We start from the raw sequence: 21,848 nt of genomic DNA on the forward strand, positions 1-21,848 counted from the left end.
CTGTCTTTAGAGCTGGTTCAGTGCTGTCATTAGTGCTGGTTCGGTGCTGTCTTTAGTGTTGGTTCAGTGCTGTCTTTAGTGCTGGTGTGGTGCTGTCTTTAGTGCTGCTGCAGTGCTGTCTTTAGTGCTGTTTCAGTGCTGTCTTTAGTGCTGGTTCAGTGCTGTCTTTAGTGCTGGTTCAGTGCTGTCTTTAGAGCTGGTTCAGTGCTGTCATTAGTGCTGGTTCGGTGCTGTCTTTAGTGTTGGTTCAGTGCTGTCTTTAGTGCTGGTGTGGTGCTGTCTTTAGTACTGCGGCAGTGCTGTCTTTAGTGCTGTTTCAGTGCTGTCTTTAGTGCTGGTTCAGTGCTGTCTTTAGTGCTGTTTCGGTGCTGTCTTTAGTGTTGTTTCGGTGCTGTCTTTAGTGCTGGTGCAGTGCTGCCTTTAGTGCTGGTGTGATGCTGTCTTTAGTGCTGCTGCAGTGCTGTCTTTAGTGCTGTTTCAGTGCTGTCTTTAGTGCTGGTTCAGTGCTGTCTTTAGTGCTGGTTCAGTGCTGTCTTTAGTGCTGGTTCAGTGCTGTCTTTAGTGCTGGTGTGGTGCTGTCTTTAGTGCTGCTGCAGTGCTGTCTTTAGTATTGGTTCAGTGCTGTCTTTAGTGCTGGTGTGGTGCTGTCTTTAGTGCTGCTGCAGTGCTGTCTTTAGTGCTGGTGCAGTGCTGTCTTTAGTGCAAGTTCAGTGCTGTCTTTAGTGCTGGTTCAGTGCTGTCTTTAGTGCTGTTTCAGTGCTGTCTTTAGTGCTGTTTCAGTGCTGCGTCCTTCTTTGAGTGCTTCTCACTCAAGTTTTGTGCCAGTGTTACAATCTTCTCCCATTCTTTCCTGCTGCCTTTAGTACTTTATCATTTACTGGTTCCTTTATCTCTACAGATTGCTGTTTTAGTGCTGTATCATTATTTTGGTGTCTCTACTCTCTTTACTGCTGTCGCATTCATAGAATGAAAAACAGGCAGCTCTGTTCTGCTGTTTTACCGATTAATCTCGGATAAGCCTCCTATTTCTCTAGAGTGCTGTTTCAGTGCTGTCACTCATCAGCCCGTCTTCCTCTCTACAGTGCTGTCTTTAGTGCTGTGATACTCATTAGCCCACCTCCCTCTAAAGAGTGCCGTTCTCACTGTGGTGTTACTCGCCAGACCTACTCCCTGTGTAGAGTGCTGGCTTCAGTGCTGTGTCTCTCACTAGACCGCCTCCCTCTCAATACTGCTGATTACAGTGCGGTGTCAATGATCAGACCTCCTCCCTCTCTAGACTGCTGTGTCACTCATAAGACCTCCCCCCCTCTAGAGTGCTGTCTCTTGTGCTGTGTCACTCATCAGACCTCCCCCCCTCTAGAGTGCTGTCTCTTGTGCTGTGTCACTCATCAGACCTCCTCCCTCTCTAGAGTGCTGTCTTCAGTGCTGTGTCTCTCATCAGACCTCCCCCCTCTAGAGTGCTGTCTCTTGTGCTGTGTTTCTCATTAGACCTCCTCCCTCTCTAGAGTGCTGTCTTCAGTGCTGTGTCATTCATCAGACCTCCTCCCTCTCTAGAGTGCTGTCTCTTGTGCTGTGTTTCTCATTAGACCTCCTCCCTCTCTAGAGTACTGTCTTCAGTGCTGTGTCTTTCATCAGACCTCCTCCCTCTCTAGAGTGCTGTCTCTTGTGCTGTGTTTCTCATTAGACCTCCTCCCTCTCTACGGTGTTGTCTCGTGTGCTGTGTTTCTCATTAGACCTCCTCCCTCTCTAGAGTGCTGTCTCTTGTGCTGTGTTTCTCTTTAGACCTCTTCCCTCTCTAGAGTGTTGTCTCTTGTGCTGTGTTTCTCATTAGACCTCCTCCCTCTCTAGAGTGTTGTCTCTTGTGCTGTGTTTCTCTTTAGACCGCTTCCCTCTCTAGGGTGTTGTCTCTTGTGCTGTGTTTCTCATTAGACCTCCTCCCTCTCTAGAGTGCTGTCTCTTGTGCTGTGTTTCTCATTAGACCTCCTCCCTCTCTACGGTGTTGTCTCGTGTGCTGTGTTTCTCATTAGACCTCCTCCCTCTCTAGAGTGCTGTCTCGTGTGCTGTGTTTCTCATTAGACCTCCTCCCTCTCTAGAGTGCTGTCTCTTGTGCTGTGTTTCTCTTTAGACCTCTTCCCTCTCTAGAGTGTTGTCTCGTGTGCTGTGTTTCTCATTAGACCTCCTCCCTCTCTAGAGTGTTGTCTCTTGTGCTGTGTTTCTCATTAGACCTCCTCCCTCTCTAGAGTGTTGTCTCTTGTGCTGTGTTTCTCATTAGACCTCCTCCCTCTCTAGAGTGTTGTCTCTTGTGCTGTGTCTCTCATTAGACCTCCTCCCTCTCTACGGTGTTGTCTCTTGTGCTGTGTTTCTCATTAGACCTCCTCCCTCTCTAGAGTGTTGTGTCTCTCATCAGACGCCCTCCCCTCTAGAGTGCTGTCTCTTGTGCTGTGTCTCTCATCAGACCTCCCCCTCTAGAGTGCTGTCTCTTGTGCTGTGTCTCTCATTAGACCTCCTCCCTCTCTAGAGCGCTCTCATTCTCCCCCCCTCCCTCCAGAGCTGCCTTTAGTGCTGTGCCATGTCCTGCCTGACCGCAGTCCGGCGGGTTCCTGCGCCTGCAGCTGAGTTCCCAAGCACAGACTAAGGAGTGTGCATTTCCTGTCACACGAGGGGTGAGGAGGTGGGGAGCACACTGCAAAGGGCCGAGCAGGAGTGAGGAGAGGGGGGCGGCAGGCAGGTGGAGTGGGGGTGGGGGTGGCGGGGCCTTCAGCAGAGAAGAGCACACAGGTGAGGCGAGTTTGAACCTGCCCGAATCCCCAGACGAGCCAATTTACAGCGCTGACCTCCAGGCCGGTCCCCTGGGTCGGTTAATCCTCGCTAACCAGGGGCCTGATTAGTACAACTCGTTACATACACCTGGCCGCAGCTCATCCTCGGGCCTGTGCTGCCGGCCCCTGCTCTAATGCTGTCCCCTGCCAATCACAGGCGTTAGGCCACGCCCACCTGCCTCCTATGTCTACCATTCTAATGCACTAACAGCACCTGTCTGCTGTATCTGCTAGTCACGTGCATCAACCTCTCACCTGTCTGCTGTATCTGCTAGTCACGTGCCTTAATCTTTCACCTGTCTGCTGTATCTGCTATTCGTGTGCATTAACCTCTCACCGGCCTGCTGTATCTGCTAGTCACGTGCATTCACCTCTCACCTGCCTGCTGTATCTGCTAGTCTCGTGCATTTACCTCTCACCTGTCTGCTGTATTTTCTGGTCATGTTCATTAACCTCTCACCTGTCTGCTGTATCTGCTGGTCACGTGCATCAACACCTCACCTGTGTGCTGTATCTGCTAGTCACGTGCATCAACACCTCACCTGTCTGCTGTAACTGTTAGTCACGTGCATCAACACCTCACCTGTCTGCTGTATCTGCTAGTCACGTGCATTAACCTCTCACCTGTCTGCTGTATCTGCTAGTCACGTGCATCAACACCTCACCTGTCTGCTGTATCTGCTAGTCACGTGCATCAACACCTCACCTGTCTGCTGTATCTGCTAGTCACGTGCATTAACCTCTCACCTGTCTGCTGTATCTGCTAGTCACGTGCATCAACACCTCACCTGCCTGCTGTATTTGCGAGTCAGGTGCATTAACCTATCACCTGTCTGCTGTATCTGCTAGTCACGTGCATTAACCTCTCACCTGTCTGCTGCATCTGCTGGTCACGTGCATTAACCTCTCACCTGCCTGCTGTATTTGCTAGTCAGGTGCATTAACCTCTCACCTGTCTGCTGTATCTGCTAGTCACGTGCATCAACACCTCACCTTTCTGCTGTATCTGCTAGTCAGGTGCATTAACCTCTCACCTGTCTGCTGTATCTGCTGGTCGCGTGCATTAACCTCTCACCTGTCCGCTATGGCTTTGAATCGCTTGCAGTAACCCGCTCTCACCTGTCTGCTATGGCTTTGAATCATTTGCAGTAACCCACTCTCACCTGTCTGCTATGGCTTTGAATCATTTGCCGTAACCCGCTCTCACCTGTCTGCTATGGCTTTGAATCATTTGCAGTAACCCGCTCTCACCTGTCTGCTATGGCTGTCAAACAGTCCATCCCATGCAGTACCTCCTCACTGACCTGCTTGATATGGGGCATGTGGTCTGTTGGTAAAAACCAATAACTCAGAGAAGGGCTGTGGTAAGAAGTGGGCGTAAGTCATCTTTAATCAATGTGTCTGAAGTCAGGCGGACATTGACTTATACTGCCCATAGCTGCCAAGGAGCTTCCCTACCTTACAGGTGGCACAGCGTGGGTATGTGGCCCTCCCACACTTTGGACCGTGTGGGCATGGAGGTCATGAACTTTGCCTCGTGCACCCTGATCACCCCCTCTCTGCCTTGGAGGACAGTAGTATGTTGATTTTACTACATCTGAATCAGTAGAGAGCAGCTATGAGGCATTTGTCTTCAAGGAAAGCACAAAAGCAGGAGGTTGGCCAAGAGGGGTGGCAGAAGGGCAGAAAGAGGAGATAGATTCCTGTTTGAGAAATGCCCACAGGTAGCAACAACTTTTGGAGGTATGGTAAGTGACCATGAGGGACACGGGGAAGAAACACCCCAGCCTCAAGCCCCCGGTTCGGTCTCGTTGTTGGATGACCGCTGCATGGCGACATCGGGATTCAATCTCCTTTGGCTCTGACACTATTTATTTGCTTCCTTTTGGTTTTGGAATTGTTTGTATTTTTTCAGTTGTTCACAGTTTTTTCTTCCGTTGATATTGGTCTGTTTTTGGTCTGTCTGTGTTTTTCACTGCCCCCCCTCCTCGTGTTTCCCTGCCCCCGCTGGTTTCCTGCTCCCCTCCTTCCATGCTAGCCGCTCCCACCTCCCAGAACTACTAATGGAGGCCACAGCGTGGTCGTGCCGCTGGGGCGCCAAAGGCAAGCTCGTCTGCACCCGTACGCACCTACACCGTGCCAAGCACCAAGACTTCTGGCTCTTCCACCCCAAGGAGATACACCGCCGCTGACCTCTGAGCGCTTGACCCCGGTCGCCAGCAACAGCTGCTGCCCCACATCCCCACGCACCACTAGAGGACCGTTCTCCTGTTGAGGCTGCCGCTCCACCATCTGCACCGAAACAACCGACACCAGAAACACAGCAAAAACGCTGCATCCACTACATTGACCAAGAACCACCACGACACAACTCCAATGCATCATACTCAATGCACGCTCTTCAGGCAAACATGTCACGGAGATCTGGGACATGATCTCTTCTCTCAACCTGACATCACCTTCCTCAAAGAAACCTGGCTAAACCCCGTCTCCACTTCCGACATCGCCATCCCCGAAGTATACAAGATAACATACCAGGACCGAACCAACAAACACAGAGGGGAACTTCCCATAATCTACAGGGACACAATCCATGGAACGATATCCTCTGACGACCCAAAACCAGACATAGAACACCTCAACTTCCAACGCCACACCGAGGGAAAAAGCACCATCAGAGGCACCCTTGCATAGTAACCACCAGGACCACACCCAGCTTCTGCAGCACCATCCCGGAACTCATCGCCCGCTCGCAATCGACCCCAAGGACGACATTTTCCTTGGAGTCCTCAACTTCCACTGTGACAACGCCAGCGACGCCAACGCCACAGACCTCCTGCAGCGCATGAACAACATCGGCCTCAAGTAGATCGTCACCAGCCCCACCCACATCGCAGGACACACACCCAACCCCATCTTCACCTCCAGCGCCAGAGTCAAGTACAACCACATCACACAACTCACCTGGACAGACCACCACAGCGTACACTTCATCTTTTCATGAGTACCCACCCATTCCAAGCAATGCTCCCCCAGATCCACGTGAATAGACTGGAAAAAGGTATAAGAAGACCAGTGGAACATTACTCTCTGCTCCCAGAGTCTACACACAACCCAGAACAAGCAGCAAAAAACTTCTCCCAGTTGATCACAGAATGCTCTGACGTCAATGCATCCACCAAGACAGGCAAGATTAAAGAACCAAGCAAAAGAGTGAGCTGGTTCAGAGAGGAACAGAAATCCACCCAATGCTCCAGCAATTCAGAAGAGAACTAAAGACCTGGATCTTCTGATCGATCAGACCTCCACGGAGCAGCAAACAGCTCCAGCGACTAGAGACCCTTGCGGGTTATTTACCGTGCTTTGCAAATGCTTGATTGATTGATTGAAAGCAGTGGGAGAGTAAGGGAGTAGAGGAAGAGAGCAGATGGGGAGAGACGGAGGAGGCTGCAATGGCACCAGCGGTAGAGATAGAAGTGTCGTCAACAACCTACTCTGCTCAGGGATCCCGACATCAGCCAATGAGTTGACTGGTGCATGAACTCGGCTCAGAGTCCACAAACTGTGGGGGATATGTACAAGGAAGTGGAGGAGAGAGGCGTTTGCCTTCCTGGCTTAACGCCTCTCTCCCCACTTCAGAAACACAGGGCTGCACCCTATTTACAAGAATGTGGTGTAGCCTTGCATTTCCCACTGCGATGGCGCTAATTTTAGCAACTTAGTGCCAACGCAGGTACCCTTGCACCATAGGGCAAGGGTGTCTGTGTGCAGGGGAGGATTGTTTACGTGTAGGAAGGTGTCCCTTCCTGCACATAAACAAACCTAAAAATGCCAATCTGTCACTTACATGTGTGCTGCTTCATGCAGCACACATAAAAGTTACAAAATAGCATTTTTTAAAAGTTTGTTTATGTACAGGAAGGGGCACTTTCCTGTACATAAACAAACCGCGGCATTTTGCTTTTTCCACGTGTGCTGCAAAAGGCAGCATGCATGGAAAACGCAAAAACAAGGAGAAATAATGCATTTCTCCTTATTTCAACATCTTAACGTCACTTTTTACCTGGTCTTAATTTTGGCGCTGCCTCCTGTGTACGCCACCCTTGTACATAGGGGGCAGCATCAAAATGAATGGGTGTTGCGGTTGAACGCCTCCACAACACCCACTGCCCACCCCTTCCACGCTAACGATAGCACAAAAGGGTGCGTGGCTTAACGCTGCCTTGTACATAAGGCTCAGCCCCTATCGCCACCACAACATCAATAAAGGTGACGTTGTGCTGGTGATAGGAGCTTGTACATATGCCCCTGAGTGTCTAACTGTAATCAGAGCTCAAGAACCGCATGCATCAAACTTTTTAAAGTCTGTGGGGGTTCTTGGGAGGGTCCCCTTCCTAGGACTGGGGGGTCACGGCGTGCTCACCCTGGACGCTTATGTGGCCTTTATGTGTTTCAGGATGTGGGGACTCCACTCGGCATCCTTTCATCTAGGATAAAAGGAGGCATCCTTTTGTTGCAGCCAGCCAATCAGAGCCTTCGGACGGACAGAGTCCCTTTCAGTTCAAAGGCCCTTATAAAGCAGTTCTGCATGACCTTAGCACAAGAGCGGATGGACACAAAGTCGGTTTGCACACACGTTAGTCAGGTTCGGGCTCTATAAAACTCGAACAAATAAATGAAGGAAGGATGTCACGAGTGCTCGAGACTCCTCCGACTGCCACAGATTCCCAGGAAGAGACGAGGAACCCTCGGTGACAGCTGGAGCACAGCTGGAGCACAGCAGAGACACTTTCAGGCTCTTCTAAAAGGCGAAGGTCCTTAGCTGAACTGAAAACTATACTTCGGCACCATGTTTTCGATTAAAAAATAGAAACCTATGAAATGAAATGGTATGGAACCAAAATCAAGTGTTCAATCGAGGGGGCATGGGCATACATGCCAACAGACCCGATTCAGGCGGGAGACTACCGATTTTCCAAGCCAAAAATGGCTTTATTTTACCTGTCTCCCGCCTGAAATTGCATTTTTTACAATAGAAGTCAACGGGGAATTTTCATTCTCCCGATTTTTTATTTAAAATCTCCCACTTCCCTGTCCTTAAATGTTGGCATGTATGCATGGGGTGGGGGGTCCCCTTGCTCTCTATTTATGTACAACGCCCCACCCCCCCACTCAAAGTCCCTCTTCGAACCCTGCACCGGAAGCTGTCACGCTCCCTCGAGGCTGCCCTCTTTCAGCAGTCTGCTGTGCAAGTTTCTCAGTGTTTACTCGCTTCTCCTTTGATCTCATGAATATGGAACCGTGCTCAGATCTGGGGGTTCACCGGGGTCCGGGCGCCTTCCATTAGACCCGAACAATCAGCACACACAGCAGGGGGCTTTGGTAAACAACTTCCTGTAGAAATGCCCTCGGCGTGCCATTCATTCATTTTTTCATGTGCTCTCAAGGGGCCCTTTGTTCTAAACACACATGTAAATGGTGTGCTTCATCACACATGCACACACAAACACTCTCATACACGTATATATGCACCGTCTCTTCTTCTTACACACACATGAACAAATATATTCTCTGCATTACTTTAACAAAAACTGTCATCTCTTTTATACTCATGTAAATCAGGCGGCCTTCTTCCGCATGTCAATACAGCCATGCGCAGGTAGCATGCCTCACCTGTCCGATAGGCATATTTAGTGAATGTTTATCATCCTATCAGCGCAAGCGTAACACCTCTCCTGTTCTATAAACCTATCCACACAACATGTCAACCTCATGCACACACAAAGTCTTCTATGCCCTCTACATGCTAGCCTCTCTGTGTCCTCCTCTTCCTTCTACGCACATTTGTGTTCATCAGATCTCCCCTACACACACAAAACATCAGAGTGTTGTGGAAGAACTGGGGTGCCTGATGGGTGAACTGGGAACCCCCAAAGCGGGTGTCAGTGGTACCCTCCACCCTTGCACATTTTCCATGGGTCCATGGCAGTCCCACCCTTCCTGTTTCCAAACAGTGGGTCCTGTCAACACTCAGGGCATTGGCCAACCTTGAAAAACCTGCTGCCCCGCCTTGTGCCATTGTGTCGGTTTGGGTTACTCGCTGCAGTCGGCCCAAGGGATAGGCTAACGGCCTCAAGCGCTACATGATGCCGTGCCTGGCTGGAATGAAGCCCGACAGGTTTCCCCATGGTAACCCCGGCTCTCTTCTGTCCACAGTGGAGGGCCTGAAGCTGGTCGAGATCGAGAGATGCAAGAGCGACATAAAGACGATGCGTGAAGAGATGGCTGCCAGGAGTACCAGGTGAGTCCTGCGTCCGCGCCGGGTGCGAAGACCTCTACGGCGTGAGGGGCGCAGCCTTCCTCCTTGGGGAAGGGTGATCTTCTCCTTGGAGTAGGAAGAAAATATGGAGTCCAAAAAATTGTGGCAAGACTATTGACAACAAGAATATTGTGATGGAAAGTTCTATGGGAAAGAAAAGATTTACTATAATTAACTGGACATATATGTACCTTGATGATGTATATATATCTTCAAGGTGCATAGATTTGAAGTTATGGATAGTAAAGCTGTGCTTAGCAAATTGCACTTACCACCTCCATATTATGATTCTCAATGTTTGTAACACGATATTCTGTCCACACAATATTTTTGTCCTCAATATTTTGTCAGTGATCCCAGAAGAGCAACTGACACAAGAGGTGCTCGGTGAGTCTATACGAGAGATCTGTGAGCAGAACTATCATGTGACAGAAATATGCGACAGAAAAATCATGTGACAGAAATGTCATCTGACAAAAATATCACGCAACAGAAATATCATGTGACAGAAATGTCATCTGGCAGAAATATGCAACACAAATATGTGACACAAATATCACACAACAGTAATATCACGTGACAGAAATATCACACAACAGAAATATCATGCAACAGAAATATCATGTGACACAAATATCACACAACAGAAATATCATGCAACAGTAATATCATGCAGCAGAAATATCATGTGACAAAACTATCATGCGGCACAAATATCATGTGATAAAAATATCATGTGACCGAAATATTATGTGACCAAAATATCATGTGACAGAAATATCATGCAACAGAAATATCATGCAGCAGAAATATCATGTGACAAAACTATCATGCGGCACAAATATCATGTGACAGAAATATTATGTGACCAAAACATCATGTGACAGAAATATCATGCAACAGAAATATCATGTGACAGAAATATCATGTGACAAAAATATAATGTGACAAAAATATCATGCAACAGAAATATCATGTGACAGAAATAGCATGTGAAAGATATATCATGTGACAGAAATATCATGTGACAGAAATAGCATGCGACAGAAATATCATGCGACAGAAATATCATGTGACAGAAATAGCATGTGACAGAAATAGCATGTGACAGAAATAGCATGTGACAGAAATATCAGGCAACAGAAATAGCATGCAACAGAAAAATCATGTGACAGAAATATCATGCAACAGAAATGTCATGTGACAGAAATAGCATGTGACAGATATATCATGCGACAGAAATATCATGTGACAGAAATATCAGGCAACAGAAATATCATGCAACAGAAATAGCATGCAACAGAAATATCAGGCGACAGAAATATCATGTGACAGAAATAGCATGTGACAGAAATATCAGGCAACAGAAATAGCATGCAACAGAAAATTCATGCGACAGAAATATCATGCGACAGAAATATCATGCAACAGAAATGTCATGTGACAAAAATATAATGTGACAAAAATATCATGCAACAGAAATATCATGTGACAGAAATAGCATGTGAAAGATATATCATGCGACAGAAATATCATGTGACAGAAATATCATGTGACAGAAATACAGGCAACAGAAATAGCATGCAACAGAAATATCATGCGACAGAAATATCATGTGACAGAAATAGCATGTGACAGAAATATCAGGCAACAGAAATAGCATGCAACAGAAAATCCATGCATCAGAAATATCAAGCGACAGAAATATCAGGTGACAGAAATATCATGCAACAGAAATATCATGTGACAGAAAAATAGCATGTGAAAGATATATCATGCGACAGAAATATCATGTGACAGAAATAGCATGCAACAGAAATATCATGTGACGGCTGGTGTGTGGAAGGAAAGTGAGATAGAGTTAAACAAGAACGTTATTTTTGGCAGAATGATCATCTTAATTAAATTGACCCTCTCATTTGGAACTTGAAATCTCCACGAATATCATGGAAGAAGCTTAGGAGAAGCCTAGGAACAGGAGGCCTGGTCTCCCAGACTTATTCGTGTATTGCCATGCATTTCATTTTAAAAACTTCAGATTATTAGCCGGTAAAATTGATTTATCTTCCCAAGGTATTCTCTTTCCAGCATTATTGCAAGACATCCCGCAGGGACAAGATTTTTTTCTTTTTAAATTTGGGGATTCTAAGTTTTTTAAGAAAGTGAGGCTCAAGATTTTGGGGGCAGCCCTAAAAAATTGGGTATTCATCAGGAAAAGGCTTGATATCCCATATTACGCTACACAGGCCCCGATTTGGGACTCCCCTGGGACTCCGGTCTGTCTGGATTACCAACTGTCCAGACCTCTGAGATTGGCAGGGTTGGAATGCCTTCGTGATTTACAGGAAGGTGCACAGCTTTTAAGCTGGGAGGCTCTTTCTAATCTGACTGGGGCAATACTCACACGATTTAAATACTACCAGCCATCCGGATGGTGGTCGACAAGAACATTGGACTCTAACGATCCAAGCCCGAAGTTCGATTCAGTATCCAGGTCTGGAAGCTGGAAAAATCAAATCTCATATTGGTACTCAGCCATGCTCGACGTTGAAAATGTGTCCGAACTAGAGATACAAAAACGTTGGGGTGATGCCTTAAACCCGAATAGTGGAAATATTAAAGATCTTTGGGCTGATTCTTTTGTCATCTTGCAGGCAGCAGTCAACCCGGCTGCATTAAAAAGAAATCACCTGTACACTATGTACAGGGCTTACATTACCCCTAAAAAATTAACTAAATTTTCTAATTTGGAGTATTACTGTCCAAGATGTAGATATCCTGCCGCGGACGATGTCCATATGTTCGTAGACTGTCTAGAGATAAGAGTACTGGATCAAGATTCAGGAATTTTTAGAAGAAGTCCTTCAAGTATCTCTAGATCGTAATACTAGAATCATTCTCTTTGGGTTGTGCATGGACTATAATGTAAATGAACTCCGTACGAGATTTGTCTTCTATGTTATGCTTTTGGCAAGGCACTAAATCTGTAGAGCCTGCAAGGATCCAATCTCCCCTTCCTTTTCAAGTTGTTTAAGACATATTATTTTTACAAGTAAATCTTTCATGGCATGCGATCCCACAAGTTCTGACAAGATCTGGGCGGCTTTAGTCGCTTTGCAGGATAAGTGAATGGTTTTCCTATGATTTATCTGGGGCCCTGATGGTTCCCGTGTCTTCAAAGTAACACAGGGCACCAAATACGGTGTGAAATGGAGTTGAACTGGGAAAGCAGTGGCTACTTGAGGGATCAGGCTTGCTATCTTTCTAGTGGTCAACCAAATTAGGGCCGGACAAGGATGACCAACTGTATAGAGGCGGCCAGGTTCCCATCAAGACTTCCAATAACGGTATATGAGGATTACCAAAAAAAAAAAAAAAGAAAGAAATATCATGTGACAAAAATATAATATGACAAAAATAGCATGCATGCAACACAAATATCATGCGACACAACTATGCACCTGAAATATACAACAGGAATATCATGTGGCAGAAATATCATGCAACAGACATATCATGCAACACAAATATCATGCGACACAAATATCATGCGATACAAATATCATGCGGCAGAAATAACATGCAACACACATATCATGAGACAGAAATATCATTCAACAGAAATATCATGTGACAAAAATATAATATGACAAAAATAGCATGCATGCAACACAAATATCATGCGACACAACTATGCACCTGAAATATACAACAGGAATATCATGTGGCAGAAATATCATGCAACAGACATATCATGCAACACAAATATCATGCGACACAAATATCATGCGATACAAATATCATGCGGCAGAAATAACATGCAACACACATATCATGAGACAGAAATATCATTCAACAGAAATATCATGTGATAGAAATATCATGACAGAAATATCATGCAACAGAAATATTGTGACAGAAATATTATGTAACAGAAATTTCATGTGACAGAAAGATCATATGACAAAAATATGATGTGACAGAAATATCATGTGACAGAAATATCATGCAACAGAAATATTGTGACAGAAATATTATGTAACAGAAATTTCATGTGACAGAAAGATCATGTGATAAAAATATCATGTGACAGAAATATAATGTGACCGAAATATCATGCAACAGAAATATCATGTGACAGAAATATCATGACAGAAATATCATGCGACAGAAATATCATGTGACAGAAATATCATGACAGAAATATCATGCGACAGAAATATCATGTGACAGAAATATCATGACAGAAATATCATGCGACAGAAATATCGTGTGATAGAATATCATGCAACAGAAATATTGTGGCAGAAAGAAATATCATGTGACAGAAACATCATGTGACAAAAATATCATGTGAGAGAAATATCATGTGACAGAAATATCAGGCAACAGAAATATCATGCGACAGAAATAGCATGTGAAAGTTATATCATGCTGCAGAAATATCAGTGACAGAAATAGCATGTGACAGAAATATCAGGCAACAGAAATATCATGCAACAGAAATATCATGTGACAGAAATAGCATGTGACAGAAATAAGTGACAAAAATATAATATGACAAAAATAGCATGCATGCAACACAAATATCATGCGACACAACTATGCAATTGAAATATACAACAGGAATATCATGTGGCAGAAATATCATGCAACAGACATATCATGCAGCAGAAATATCATGTGGCAAATACATCACGAAAATGAAATAGCATGCAACACAAATATCATGTGATACAAATATCCTGCGGCAGAAATAACATGCAACACACATATCATGCGACAGAAACATGTGACAAAAATATCATGTGACAGAAAAATCATGAGACAGAAATATCATTCAACAGAAATATCATGATAGAAATATAATGCAACAGAAATATCATGACAGCAATATTATGCAACAGAAATATCATGTGACAGAAACATCATGTGACAAAAATATGATGTGACAGAAATATCATGTGACAGAAATAGCATGTGACAGAAACATCAGGCAACAGAAATAGCAAGCAACAGAAATATCATGCAACAGAAATATCATGCGACACAAACATCAAGCAACAGAAACATGTGACAAAAATATCATGTGACAGAAAAATCATGAGACAGAAATATCATTCAACAGAAATATCGTGATAGAAATATAATGCAACAGAAATATCATGACGGCAATATTATGCAACAGAAATATCATGTGACAGAAACATCATGTGACAAAAATATGATATGACAGAAATATCATGTGACAGAAATATCATGCAACAGAAATATTGTGACGGATATATTATGTAACAGAAATATCATGTGACAGAAACATCATGTGACAAAAATATCATGTGACAGAATATCATGCGACAGAAACATGTGACAAAAATATCATGTGACAGAAATATCATGAGACAGAAATATCATGCGACAGAAATATCATGATAGAAATATCATGCAACAGAAATATTGTGGCAGAAAGAAATATCATGTGACAAACATCATGTGACAAAAATATCATGTGACAGAAATATCATGTGACAGAAATATTATGCAACACAAATATCATGCGACAGAAATAGCATGTGAAAGTTATATCATGCTGCAGAAATATCAGTGACAGAAATAGCATGTGACAGAAATATCAGGCAACAGAAATATCATGCAACAGAAATATCATGTGACAGAAATAGCATGTGACAGAAATAAGTGACAAAAATATAATATGACAAAAATAGCATGCATGCAACACAAATATCATGCGACACAACTATGCAATTGAAATATACAACAGGAATATCATGTGGCAGAAATATCATGCAACAGACATATCATGCAGCAGAAATATCATGTGGCAAATACATCACGAAAATGAAATAGCATGCAACACAAATATCATGTGATACAAATATCCTGCGGCAGAAATAACATGCAACACACATATCATGCGACAGAAACATGTGACAAAAATATCATGTGACAGAAAAATCATGAGACAGAAATATCATTCAACAGAAATATCATGATAGAAATATAATGCAACAGAAATATCATGACAGCAATATTATGCAACAGAAATATCATGTGACAGAAACATCATGTGACAAAAATATGATGTGACAGAAATATCATGTGACAGAAATAGCATGTGACAGAAACATCAGGCAACAGAAATAGCAAGCAACAGAAATATCATGCAACAGAAATATCATGCGACACAAACATCAAGCAACAGAAACATGTGACAAAAATATCATGTGACAGAAAAATCATGAGACAGAAATATCATTCAACAGAAATATCGTGATAGAAATATAATGCAACAGAAATATCATGACGGCAATATTATGCAACAGAAATATCATGTGACAGAAACATCATGTGACAAAAATATGATATGACAGAAATATCATGTGACAGAAATATCATGCAACAGAAATATTGTGACGGATATATTATGTAACAGAAATATCATGTGACAGAAACATCATGTGACAAAAATATCATGTGACAGAATATCATGCGACAGAAACATGTGACAAAAATATCATGTGACAGAAATATCATGAGACAGAAATATCATGCGACAGAAATATCATGATAGAAATATCATGCAACAGAAATATTGTGGCAGAAAGAAATATCATGTGACAAACATCATGTGACAAAAATATCATGTGACAGAAATATCATGTGACAGAAATATTATGCAACACAAATATCAGTGACAGAAATATTGTGTGCTAAATACCACTGAGTGTAGATTTTCTATTAACTTCGATGGGGATCTTTTTGTAAATAATATTTAGGACACACTATCTCTATAAAGGATATTTTGGTTACAATGCCCTGGTACCAAACCCATAATGGCTATTGGGGTGACCCAGTATCCCGCAGAACCTGGGATGTCATTTAGTATGGAGAACAGTTGGTTCTGTAGGGAACCCACTGTTCTCCATACTAACTGGCACCAAACTCATCAGGTTGGACCCCTGAGGCATGAGGTATGCTTGCCTCCCCTGAACGCCCATGGCAATCCCATCCTCTAAGTAAGCATTGGTAGGAGACATTCTACTTCTAGGACACAACTCGGGCTCTGAAGATGAGGTGTGTGATGGGGAGGGCCGATACTTTCCCCTTGAATAAGAGCTCTGAGAGTGCTTGGCCGCATTAAGGCACCCCGAAGATGCAAGGTCAGCAGACAGTGAGGCCTGCAAGGGTTGGAGGGCGCTCTGTCCCCCAAGAAATACCAGTAATATTTAAAGGAAGGAGGCCACATCTTCACGAAGGGACCTGCTCTCCAAGGGATGCCCTCAGAGAGGCAAGAGGTGTCCTGTCTTCAGCTCAGAGCCCTCTGAGATGCGAGGGGTGCTCTGTGGTCGAGGGGTGCTCTGTGGTCGAGGGGTGCTCTGTGGTCGAGGGGTGCTCTGTGGTCATGGGGTGCTCTGTGGTCGCGGGGAGCTCTGTGGTTGAGAGGAGCTCTGTGGTCGTGGGGTGCTCTGTGGTCGCGGGGAGCTCTGTGGTTGAGGGGTGTTCTGTGGTTGAGGGGTGCTCTGTGGTCGAGGGGCGCTCTGTGGTCGAGGGGTGCTCGGTGGTCATGGGGAGCTCTGTGGTCGAGGGGTGCTCTGTGGTCGAGGGGTGCTCTGCGGTCGAGGGGTGCTCTGCGGTCACAGGGTGCTCTGGTCGAAGGGTGCTCTGCGGTTGAGGGGTGCTCTATGGTTGAGGGGTGCCCTGCGGTTGAGGGGTGCTCTATGGTCAAGGGGTGCTCTATGGTCTGGGGTGCTCTTTGGTCGAGGGGTGCTCTGTGGTCGAGGGGTGCTCTGTGGTGGAGGGGTGCTCTGTGGTCGGGGGTGCTCTGTGGTCGAGGGGTGCTCCGTGGTCAAGGGGTGCTCTGTGGTCGAGGGATGCACTGTGATCGAGGGCGCTCTCTGGTCGAGGGGTGCTCTGTGGTCGAGGGATGCGCTGTGATCGAGGGCGCTCTCTGGTCGCGGGGAGCTCTGTGGTCGAGGGGTGCTCTGGAGTCACGGGGAGCTCTATGGTCGAGGGGAGCTCTGTGATCGTGGGGTGCTCTGTGGTCGTAGGGTGCTCTGTGGTCACGGGGAGCTCAGTGGTCGAGGGGTGCTCTATGGTCGAGGGATGCGCTGTGATCGAGGGCGCTCTGTGGTCGAAATGTGCTCCGTGGTCGAGGGGTGCTCTGTGGTCGAGGGATGCGCTGTGATCGAGGGTGCTCTCTGGTCGAGGGGTGCTCTGTGGTCGGGGTTGTTCTGTGGTTGAGGGGTGCTCTGTGGTCGAGGGGCGCTCTGTGGTCGAGGGGTGCTCGGTGGTCATGGGGAGCTCTGTGGTCGAGGGGTGCTCTGCGGTTGAGGGGTGCTCTATGGTTGAGGGGTGCCCTGCGGTTGAGGGGTGCTCTATGGTCAAGGGGTGCTCTATGGTCTGGGGTGCTCTTTGGTCGAGGGGTGCTCTGTGGTCGAGGGGTGCTCTGTGGTGGAGGGGTGCTCTGTGGTCGGGGGTGCTCTGTGGTCGAGGGGTGCGCTGTGATTGAGGGCGCTCTGTGGTCGAAATGTGCTCCGTGGTCGAGGGGTGCTCTGTGGTCGAGGGATGCGCTGTGATCGAGGGTGCTCTCTGGTCGAGGGGTGCTCTGTGGTCGGGGTTGTTCTGTGGTTGAGGGGTGCTCTATGGTCGGGGGTGTTCTGTGGTCGAGGGGTGCTCTGTGGTCGAGGGGTGCTCTGTGGTCGAGGGGTGTTCTGCGGTCTGGGGAGCTCTATGGTCGAGTGGTGGTCTGTGATCGAGGGGTGCTCGATGGAGGAAGGGTGCTCAGTGGTCGTGGGGTGCTCTGCAGTTCTAGGGTGCACAATGGTCGAGGGGTGCTCTGCAGTTGCAGGGTGCACAATGGTCGAGGGGTGCTCTGTGGTCGCGGGGTGCTCTGTGGTCAGGGTGCTCTCTGGTCACCGGGTGCTCTGCGGACCGACAGATGCTGAACCCTTGGGACCCAAAAGAGCTGCGGGCTTGGCTAGGGCAGGTTTGTCCTGCTGGTGACCGTGAACCAGAAAGGACTCAGATCCGGATATACCATTGGAAGCCTTTGAGCCCAGGGGCGGCCGGTGCCACTGGGACGGCCGGTGCCACAGGGGCGGACGGTGCCACAGGGGCAGCTGGTGCCACAGGAGCGGCAGGTCCCACGGGCGTGGCCGGTGCCACAGGGGCGGCCGGTGCCACAGGGGCGGCCGGTGCCACAGGGCCTGGTGGTACACACTGCCAGAAGCTGCTGACAGCTCAACAAGAAGAGGGAAGACAGCTTTACCCAACCAGGAGCGTGGCTTTAAATGCCCGGATCCTGGAGGGAATATATATCCCCAAGGGGAGGGCTGGAATTCTGATCTCAGGGGGGTGTAGCTGGGCTACAGCTACTGTGTTTATAGTGCCAATATTGGCAACACAGTCCCCCCAACACATACAGCAATCTCCAGATAAAATAAAACACACTAGACACTTTGTTCTGCCGTAAGGACTTCCTGGGGCTAATTGGCATTTGCACCCTTGTGCTCCTGAAGAGGGTGGTGCCCCTATGTACCTTTCAGCCTCTGGAGCGCCCTGTAACTCTGCCTGAAGCACAAAATAACAAGTTTACAGCCTCTCCCACCAACCACCCTCCAGTAGCCACGCCGGGTAAGCGGTAGGGAGGGAAACGGCATGAAGGCTTGGCAAAAAGAGAGGGTCAGGTGGACCGGAGGGGTAAATATACCTGGCTCCCCGCCCTTCTGGCAGACCGGAAATGACGCGGGGCACGCCAGACCTTGAGAGGGTCCCAAACCCTGGGATGTTGTTTTGTGCCAACATGTGGCACTAAGGCAGCCACCCTCCTATGTGGGCCCCCTGCATGGGCCGCGAGCAGCCACATAGTGCCAATATCGGCAGCACACTCCCTCACCCCACGAATACAGCAATCTCCAGATAAAATAAAACACACCAGACACTTTGTTTGTGGAGAAACATTCCTGCAGGTTTATTTGCATAATGAAATATGCCAATATGGTGGGTCAACTTACGGGCGAGCCAAGGGCAGGCAGAGAAGACACGCCTAAGCTGCTCTGCCCACCTGAAGAGCCAAATTGCACCGTGGCCCTAACCAATCAGTGCTCAACAATTTTGTGGTGTTACCCCTTACCACTTGTGGACCACCAGTCCACCCATTTACTCATGCCCCTCGAGGGGGCAGAGTGTATCCAGTTGCTCAGGTTTACAACCGCCCGTAGGACTAACGGGGCACTGCCGTTCCTCCAGGGTCCTGCCGTAAGGACTTCCTGGGGCTATCTGATATTTGCACCCTTTTTGTGCTCCTGAAGAGGGTGCCCCTATGTGCCATTCAGCCTCTGGATCACCCTGTAACCCTGCCTGCAACACAAAATAACAAGTTAACAGCCTCCCCCACCAACCACCCTCCAGTAGCCACGCCGGGTAAGCGGTAGGGAGGGAAAAGGTGTGAAGGCTTGGCGAAATATACCTGGCTCCCCACCCACTGGTGCACCGGAAATGACACGGGGCAAGCCGGACCTCGAGAGGATCCCAAACACTGGCATGTAGTCTTGTGCCAACACGTGGCACTAAGGCAGCTGCCCTCCTACGGGGGCCCCCTGCGTGGGTCGCAGGCAACCACATAACTTTGGCTAGCAACAAAAACGCATCATTGATGTATAGTTACCCAGTGCCACGAAGTCTAAATTCAGTTTCTTTTCCGAGAGAACAGTGTGGTCCCTTGCAGGAATAAATTATTTATTGATGACTTAAATGTGTCAGCAGCATATTCTTTCAAGAGACACAGAAAAATAATTCAAAATGGCGTCTGTGGGCTTCCGAAACGCCACAGCACCACCACAAAACCACCACATCACCACCACAAAACTACCATAGCACCGCCACACAACCACTGCAGCATCACCACAATACCACCACAGCACCGCCATTGGTTGTGCAGATGGTGCTTCAAGATGACGGGCCCGATTCACAGAACTAACTTAAGACAAAATCATAAACGCACTACTTTTGGTATTCACAGAAGGCATTTAGTAGTAGTAAAGTTAGGATTTTGTCTTGAATTTGACTTAAGACAAACTTAAGACAGACTTAAGACAGACTTAAGTTTGGATTTTATCTTAACTTTGTCTTGTCTGTCTTAAGTCTCTCTTAAGTCTGCCTGAAGTCTGTCTTAAGTTTGTCTTAAGTCTGTCTTAAGTCTGTTTTAAGTCTGTCTTAAGTTTTTCTTAAGTTTGTCTTAAGTCAAACTTAAGACAAAATCCTAACTTTACTATTACTAAATGCCTTCTGTGAATACGAAAAGTAGTAAGTTTAGGATTTTGTCTTAAGTTAGTTCTGTGAATCAGCCCCGAAATGAACAACTGTGGAGCACTGTACTGACCGAGATGCCTGTTGCAGAAATGAGTTCCTTGACGGGACTGTGTGTTCCTTGGAGAATAACTTCTAGAGGTAAACTGAGGAATAACCACGGAGGAAAGATTCTAGATACGCGAAGACTGAATCAGCTGAAACAAAAAGACCTACATTTGATAGGAGATTTGATACATGGCAAAGAAAGAACGGATGAAGGCAAGAGTGTTTCAAATCTAGGTAAGTACCCTTGAGAACAGAGAGATATGCTTTGCTCCACCAGGGAAAATCCAATGGACAAAACAGACCTCAGCTGGGAGGAACTGCAAGCCTCATGGCGTTCACAGCTGTTTGAGAGATGAGCTGCTAGCCACAAGACAGTCATGACTCCTCAAGGCACAAACTGCTAGCCACAAGACAGGTGTGACTCCTCAAGGCACAACCTGCTAGCTAGGAGACAGGTACGACTCCTCAAGGCACAAACTGCTAGCCACAAGACAGGGACGACTCCTCACGGCACAAACTGCTAGCCACAAGACAGGTGTGACTCCTCAAGGCACAACCTGCTAGCCACAAGACAGGCACGACTCCTCAAGACACAAACATCTAGCCACAAGACAGGCACAACTCCTCAAGGCACAAACTGCTGGCCTCAAGATAGGCACAAAACCTCAAGGCATAACATGCTAGCTACAAGACCGCAATCACCCCTCAAGGCAAGGCCTGCTAGCCACAAGACAGGCATGACTATTCAAGGCACAACCTGCTAGCCACAAGGCAGCCATGACTCCTCAAGGCACAAACTACTAGCCACAAGGTGTTCATGACTCCTCATGGCACGACCTGCTAGCCACAAGACAGTCATCATGGTTCACTGACACAACATCGATGTAAAAAATATTGAGTAAAAAATATAGACAACAAAAACATCGACTCCTATACTTAAACAGGTAAGTACAAAAATATTGACAAAAAAATATTGATGTAAAAAATATAGATATATAGAATTTCGACTCTTATATAAATAGAAAATAAAATAATATATGTTATGTTATGTTATATTTTCTTTTGTATAGCGCACGGCTACTCAAAAAGAGTGTCCCGGCGCTTTGAGTAAGGAGGGCTACAGCGTAATAACATAACACAGTTAAAAGAAGAAAAAGACCACAGACAGAGAGGGCCCACAACAGCAAAGCGGCCTACTGGGTAAACAACCAGGTTTTGAGGCCTTTTCTAAAAGCAAGTAGGCTGGTGGCTCCCCGAAGTGTGAGCGGCAGAGAGTTCCACAACTGTGGCGCCAGTAGTCCAAAGGAGCGACCTCCCAGGCGCGCTCTCTTCAC

The 21,848-nt window shown here is 46.6% G+C and overlaps 1 protein-coding gene across 1 annotated transcript in view; it reads left to right on the top strand.

Annotated features, from left to right (window-relative positions):
• The first annotated feature begins 8,965 nt into the window (after positions 1-8,965).
• The window catches only part of PDE9A (phosphodiesterase 9A), a 142,357-nt gene continuing 129,474 nt past the window's right edge, over positions 8,966-21,848 (top strand). The window contains exon 1 of the mRNA XM_086936317.1: positions 8,966-9,120. Within this exon, the coding sequence (XP_086792443.1) occupies positions 8,966-9,120 (155 nt within the window). The remainder of the gene's footprint in view (positions 9,121-21,848) is intronic.

Source organism: Lissotriton vulgaris, chromosome 8, assembly GCF_964263255.1.
Source record: "Lissotriton vulgaris chromosome 8, aLisVul1.2, whole genome shotgun sequence".
Lineage (NCBI taxonomy): Eukaryota > Metazoa > Chordata > Amphibia > Caudata > Salamandridae > Lissotriton > Lissotriton vulgaris.